General features: G+C 48.7%; 1 protein-coding gene across 1 annotated transcript; it reads right to left on the bottom strand.

Annotated features, from left to right (window-relative positions):
* Window positions 1–1,117: 1,117 nt before the first annotated feature.
* Window positions 1,118–6,576, bottom strand: TMEM238L (transmembrane protein 238 like). Its single transcript, XM_039501844.1, has 2 exons — window positions 5,680–6,576; window positions 1,118–3,037 (listed from the first exon to the last, which is right to left on the bottom strand). The coding sequence occupies exon 1, from the start codon at window positions 6,501–6,503 to the stop codon at window positions 6,084–6,086; it is 420 nt and encodes a 139-aa protein (XP_039357778.1). The 5' UTR covers window positions 6,504–6,576; the 3' UTR covers window positions 1,118–3,037; window positions 5,680–6,083.
* Window positions 6,577–7,326: the final 750 nt, after the last annotated feature.

Raw genomic sequence — 7,326 nt, 5'->3', positions numbered from 1 at the left:
CTGCATGAACTACTTCATCTTGGAATGTGAGTAGAATTGCAGCATATGGTTGTATTGTAATTCCCATTTGCTTTAATCAACTATTCTATTTGAAATAAAGTCTTTGATTCCATCACACAGCATCTCTCTCTTTGTTCTCCCCTACAGTAAATTATCTGTAACTGCCCCAAAGGTCAGAACCTAAAGAAGTTGATTTGGTTATTGGTATTACTTCCACTCAAAATATTAATTGAAAATATTTAAATCAAAGGTTACACAGGATGCTGCCTGGACAGTGAGTTTTCAATACATCCTACCAGGCCATCTCAGCCTGGGCCAGGCTTGATGCTTTTGCTTGGTGCCCAGTCTGGACATTGTCTATGTTTAGCTTTTTTGGGGGTGGGGGGGCAGCAGGGAAGGGGTTAAGAGGAGCAATAATATGACTCACAATATTAAATCTCTCCTGCTCTTTCACCCTCCCATGCACCCTCTCCTCACCATCATCCCTTGCTGCATTAGATCCCAGGAGCCTTGTAGCCAACACTCCTCCATACATAGGGGATGCAGTTAATCAAGCTCTCTTCCTGCCTAGCCTCCCACTCAGAGCCCAAATGGAGCCAGGGGCCTTGCCTAGGCCCTAAGGAAAGCCTAGATGAAGAGACTGATCTAGGAACTTGTGGGTAGCCCCTGAATGCCCCACACTCTTACCCTTACAACCCCTCTATTGCACACATTGAGCATGGAGGCTCCAGAAGGACTAGAGGCAGATTTTTAAAGGTATTTACATGCCTAAAGCTGTAGATATTGGGCTTTTCTAAAGCACCTGTAATAGGTGCAGGAGAATCTCCTGCCTTACACCTAAGGGAAGCAAAGACTGCATGTGTGTGTATTAAGGAGCCAAGGCTTTATTTGAAAATCTAACTAGGCATCTGCCAGCTCCTAAATCTTTTGGAAATCCAGGCCCCTGCCCAGGGTCCCACAGGAGGTCAGTGGAACAGCAGAAATTGAATGCAGCTCCCCATAGGCTCAGGGCACAGCCCTGCCCAGAAGGCCAGGCCCTGCCCTATGCCTGCTGCTGGCAAGTCTCATGACCTGAATCTAAGGTGGAGGCAGTTTCCCACCAGCGACTCCTCCACCCAGAGAGCACTGCACCCAGCTGTTCTAAGGGGGTAAGCTGTGCTCTGCCAGCAGTTGCCATTCTCAGGGGTGGAGCATGAAAGAACTCAGAGAGAACTAGGCTCTGCAACCACATCTCAGGAGCTTGGATTGGACTCAGAACCGCAGAGGCAGCCAGCAAGGAGCCAAGATCACTGGTAGGATACAGGCAGCCCCAGTTTACTTGTGGTGTGGATGGGCATTGAGGAAGAACAATTGATTAGCCTATAAGTACCCACATGAGGGGCAAAGTAGTAATGGACTCTTCACTCCAGCAGAGAAAGGTCTAAATCCCCTGTTCTGAAACAAGCCGGACAAATTCAGAACAGAAATAAGATGTACATTTTATCAGTAAGTAATTAACCATTGGTGGATTCTCCATTACTGACAATTTTTCAATCAAGACTGGAGGTTTTCCTAAAGAATCTGCTCTAGGAATTGTTCTCAGGCCTGTGAACTGATACTGGTGTGCCCTGTCCTGCCTCTCCTACCCACAGCTAGAGTAAAGAAAGAGTGGGAGTTTTTGCACCTTTGCCTTCTAGCCCGTCAGCATTACTTCTAGTGCCCCTTGCCAGAGCCAGCAGAGGACAGGGGAGCCCCAGCACTGATCGGGTGGTACAAAAAGTTCCCTCTCTGATTTGCTTTTCTGTTATTTCACTTAATGTGTCTTTACTCAGCTACTCTGAAGTGCACAGGTTTGGAGAGGTCACTATAGACACTCAAGCCTCACCAGGGTACCTGTTCCTTAGAGGAGCAGGCAGCCCTGTCCCAGGCTCAGGTTACCTAGTACTTTCCACTGCAAGAGCCTAGTCATCTGCTAACAACTTTGCCAAACTCCAGCTTTTCAGGCTGGAGTTCTCCACAGCAGCCCCTTTGCCAGAGTGTTTTAAATGGCTGAAATGTCAAAGAATGGGGGGAGAAGAGAATCCATTGTTTGACTTGTGTTCAAGAGATTCTTGGAGTTGTTTTGCTGAGACACTCTACCACTCCCTTGATGGGGAGCAGGGAACTTAAAACTTGGCAGAGAGGTGCCTTTGCTAATCCACTGAAAAATCTACTCTCCTTTGACAGTTCTAAGCCTTGGAAAATCTGTTTTAAAACTACATTTAAAAACCATCTCCATTAAGGGAGTGGTAAGGTGGCAGAGTCATGCACTCAGAAGTTAACTGCCTGAATGCAGGTTTCTCGCCACGCACTGTTAATTCGGTCTATATACATTATGACAGTAATTATATTACCACACACTGTTTTCCATAAAACCCATCCCTCATTCCCATCAATGAGGGATGAAATCTAGAAAAACATTTTGCATGACCCCAGTTCACACAATGCTCTTTGGAACATTTCAAACTATCCATCATGTTCTCAATAAATATAATTTTAATATATTTAAAAACTCAAGTTCCCCCATTCTCTTATGGGCAAAGCTGCACATAAAATTAAACTCCAATACCTGTAAACATTAGGAAGACAGCATAAAAAAAGAATTGGTGAATATTACTTCAAAGGAGCAAGTCTCAACATGGGTCTCATGCATCATACAAGAGGCAAATATTGAACACAGAGGGTGCCATACATACTGGGGCAATAAAAAAATATTGGCATACAAAATATAAATACACTTTACTTAAGGCTCAGCTTGTGAAAATTCTTAATGAAGATGCAATACTGAAGTCATTGACCAGTCTCGAGAGATCCCCATTGTGAGAGCACATGTCCTAGGTCAGCGATCACATTTGGGCAGACTTGCATTTTAAAAGGCTGCGAAGTATAACACTTTGGCAGAACAGTCTTAGCAAAATGAGCGCCCTCCACCGGATGCAGCTTGATGACTCCAGCCAGGATTCTTCCAGCTCAGGATTCCAAGTGGTGAGTATGCACGAGGACAATATTTCCAGGTATTCTAAAAAGCAAAGGTACAACTTTATTGGTTTCCATTCATCCACTCCCAGAGTTCACATTAGTAACTCAGAGGACTCTACTGAAGTACTACTTCCTTCAATGTTTGAAGGCATCAGGACATATAGAAGAAGCCATCATTATCAGAAATAGCATCTGCACAGACCTTACCAGTGAGAAGTGGTGTTTTAGCAATTCTTAGATTTTCTATATTAGAGACTAGATCACTGGCCATCAGCTGAGGCAGGGAGAAGCTGGATGCGTGTGAAGCCATTTTCTCTACTCTTACTTTCCACGTCTGACATCTAGCCAGAATGCCAAGGACATGCTACAGTGCAGGATGAGCAGAGACTAAGTTGGGCCAATCACTAGTGCTGCAGGGTCCCAGCTCTGGTGAGTGCCTGGTTGAGGCCAGTTTAAAGCTGTATAACAGTACATGAGTATGGCCAGCTCCACAATGCATTCTTGCTATGCAGAGGGTTTCATTGCAAGAATGAATATTAGCGTTAAGCTAGGTCTATACTTAAGCCACTACAGCAGTAGCACTCCAGTGTGGACACTACCTACATTGACTAGAGGGATTCTCCCATCAGCATAAGTGATCCACCTCTCCCAAGAGGAGGTAGGTGCTAGGTCACCAGAAGAGCTGTCAACCTACTGCTGTCTACACTGGGACTTTGGCTGCCTTAACTACACTGCTCAGGGGTGTGGATTTTTACACCCTTGGCTGACAGTTAAACTGATCTAATTTTCTAGTATAGACTAGGCCTAAGTGGACAGAAAAATTCTTAGAGTGACCCAGCACCATGGAGATTGGGGTTAGGTCAGCAGAGCTATGTCCCTCAGGCATGTGGATTTTTCATACCTAGGAGATGTAGCTATGCCAGCATAAATTTCCAGCTTAGACCAGCCCTTAGAAGGAGATGGTTATTCCACTATAATAGACCCATACAACTGCTTTCAAAACACTAGAAATTCCAGTCTGGTCAGCCCTGGAAGATTCCACTGACTGGAGAATTAGTAAGATTATGACATCACAAGAATCATTAGAATGTTGAACAAGGGACAAAAGTTTAGTTAAACTATTTAGAACTTGTGGAAGTGTATTTTACTCCAGTGACTAACAGTCTGTTAAATTCAGCCTACACCTAGCGTTAAACTGAGTGTGCACAAAGCACATGCTCTGACCCCCATAGGTCCTTCAGGAAAAGGACAGCTTTGACCAGAAGTGACATTCTTAATATTTCTAAAGGTGGCAAACAAGTAGGGAAGAGATGCTGGTGTTATATTAGTGATTATATTCTCCCTTTGTGGGCAACAGCATCCAACAGGCTAGTGAAAAACTAACAGAATAGCATGGCTCATGAGATCTACCTCTAAAGACACAAACTGGAAAAAGAGCTTACACATTAAGCTTTAAATCCACTTCTGTCTCATGTATAAGGGAAGAGGAACTAGGAAAGGGTTCCTTGAAGAACTGGAGTTGATTAACATGACAGTTGCTTCAAAAACCTATGTAGATGAGGAGGCAGCAACCTCAAAACTTGTGATCTAGTCTACTTAGAATACTTTGCAAATTGGTGTCAGCTTTATAACACCATTGAGATTTCTTCTATTCCCCTGCACCCTGCCAATACAAATCCTTGGGGGAAGGGAAGGTGGTAGGGGAAGTCCAGCAGCTGTGTGAGAGATCAGCACCATTCATATGCCAGCCAAAGGCATTAACACTCAGCTGGAAGGCAGGTGAGAGAAGTCCCCATTACACCCCAGGCTGACTGTCAAGGATTTTACAAAGCAGTCACCTTCCTCTCTAGGCTGAAATCCCATGAGATTTGAAAAACATTACAGGCTTGGCTACACACCCAAGTTATTTGGGAATAAAGTAGGGGTGAATTTAAAGCAGAAGAGCTATTTCTGAAGCTCTGTTTAGCTGCACTCCAAGAAATTCACTGAAGACTGATCTGGAAAACAGTGACAGATCCCTTCAACCTAAAGCAACAGAGCTAATTTGTTACAACACGGGGTTTTCCCTTAAGGTACAACTCAAGGCAAGTTGGGTCAGTGTGCAAGAGCAGCTGGCTAGCTCACCACAGGCTTATACACCACCATATTAAATACTCCAGTTCATTCAGAGCTGTCACATTTTCCAGATTGTTTCAAACCCACATAAGCTCTGCTGGTGCCAAACCCACTGCATCAATGTAAATCATATTTTACAGTGAGACTCACACCAGAGCATCCACAGCAGTGGCTAGAAAGCACTGGCGATAAATGGGCATAAGCACTGGACCTGCAGTACAGATGTACTTGTCTCTTCAGCTCTCTAATGCTACTTAAGACAGCCATCCCCTTGCTGCAGTAATTGAACAATATCCGTTTACATAGGCCACAATCCAATCTGGTCACCCAGGGGCCATCTATTGATTGGACACAGAAGAAAGTAGTGAGGCATCTATGCTAGACATGCTGCTGTTGGTACAGCTACTGGACATGTCACAGAGAGGAGCAGTTGGTTTGGTTCAAGTCAGCCAAGGAATTGGTGGCCTTAGAAAAGCAGCTTTTCCCAGCTGCCGGCCAAAGGACTGGGCAGTGGGTGCATAAGGTGCAAGAGAGTTTCTGCTCACCAAAGGGTTAAACAGACATTACCTTAGGGGCTCCTTTGCGGCTCTCTCCGCAGCAAGCTCACCCTCAGGGGCAGCAGGGTCCATCCAGAGGGCTGAGCCGGGGCACGGAAGACACCTGGGTTGGAGTCCTGCCCCTGTGGTTTGTGCAGCCAGCCGCCATCGGCCATCACCCCCTAGCGGCTCCAGCCGGCGCCCCAGGCCTGCGCTCCAGGCTCGCCCTGCCCTGTGCACCGCTCCTGCGCTGGAGAGAGGCTGCACCCCGTGCAGAGCCAGCGGACCTAGTCCTGCCTCCCGGGGCTCCTGCACCGGACACCAGCTCCGCGCCCCGGTCCCTCACCCGGGGCCTCACCCTGCCCTGGGCGCGGCAAGCGGAGGGCACTAGCGGTGGTTACCTGCCTCTCCAGTCCGGGCGCCGCGCGCGGACTCTCACACCAGCCGGTCCCCGTGCGCCCCCGGGCTCTCCATGGCGCACAGGTGGCGAAGCTCCAGCGGCCCGGGGGCCGGCGGGGAAGGGCCGGGCAGCGGCGGGCGGTGCTGGGACAGACGCTCCGAGAGTTTACTGGCCAGGCGGAGCAGGCTGGAGCGCGGCGCGGGCGCGGGGCTGCGGGCCCCGGGGGGCAGCTCGGAGGCCGGCACCCCGCGTAGGTTCCCCGCGTACCACAGCAGCCAGCAGAGCAGCGAGAGGAAGAGCAGCAGCGCGCCGGACAGCACCAGGCAGTCCCCGTACGGCCGCCCAGCCCGGGCCGGCTGCGCCACCGACCCCACCAGCACCAACGCCAGCCCGGCCGCGTCCAGGGCCAGCGCCCCAAGCAGGAAAACTGTGCAGCGCCCGCAGCCGCAGGCCATAGCGGCCACACCTGCAGCGCCGCGCACTTTGCTAGGGCTGGCTAGAGTAGCTGTTGACCCCGCCTCCTGTACATATAGCACAAACCACGCCCACTCCATAGGCGTTCGCGCCCACCTGGTCTTTATAAAGCCTAGACCACGCCCACCTGTTTTAATGGCTTGGGGGCTGGTGTGAGATTGGGGGGGTGGCTCTCATCCCCCTTTAAGGGCTGTGCTGCAGTGTTGCCAGGGCTTTACACAGCTGGGGGGCAGGGAAGGTTAGCAGCCAGAATGGGTAGAACTGGCAGCTGCCATAGCTAGTGATTGAGCAGGAGTAGTGGTGGGTGGAGGAGATTTGTCACCCTTGTGTTGTTCCTGTGAGGAGCCCTAATGCTGCTGCTACCCTGCATAATGCCAAGCAGTGCTGTGCCTCAGTTTCCCCTTCAGTAAAATGAAGATCATAAACCTGTGCCTTTGTACATAGCTTTGAAAAGTGGAGGAAAATCCATACCCCCTGAGAGATGCAATTTAGCCAACTTGAGCCTGGGTACAGATGCTGCTAGGTCAATGGAAGAATTCTTTTCTCCACCTGGCTACTGCCTCTCAAGGAGGTGGATTTACTACAGTGATGGAGAACCTCCTTCAGTGACTGTACTAAGTGTCTACACTACAGTGGTGTAGCTGTAGTGCTGCAGAAAGCAACGTAATTTCAAGGGCTACAATCTCCCTCCTTCAGAGGGGTGATGCCAAGTTGCATGTCTTAGTACTAGCATCTGCAACCCTTACCTGCTCAAACCCACTGTAACCTCTCAGCAGAATTTTGACTCTTCTTGGGCTTATCTAC

This window comes from Mauremys reevesii, linkage group 15 (genome assembly GCF_016161935.1).
Source record: "Mauremys reevesii isolate NIE-2019 linkage group 15, ASM1616193v1, whole genome shotgun sequence".
Lineage (NCBI taxonomy): Eukaryota > Metazoa > Chordata > Testudines > Geoemydidae > Mauremys > Mauremys reevesii.
The sequence above is the reverse complement of the archived record's forward strand: the minus strand, read 5'-3'. Positions and strand labels throughout refer to the sequence as shown.

Excerpts from the sequence above, each read along its gene's own strand:
- TMEM238L (XM_039501844.1), bottom strand. The coding sequence starts at position 6,503 with ATGGCCTGCGGCTGCGGGCGCTGCACAGTTTTCCTGCTTGGGGCGCTG.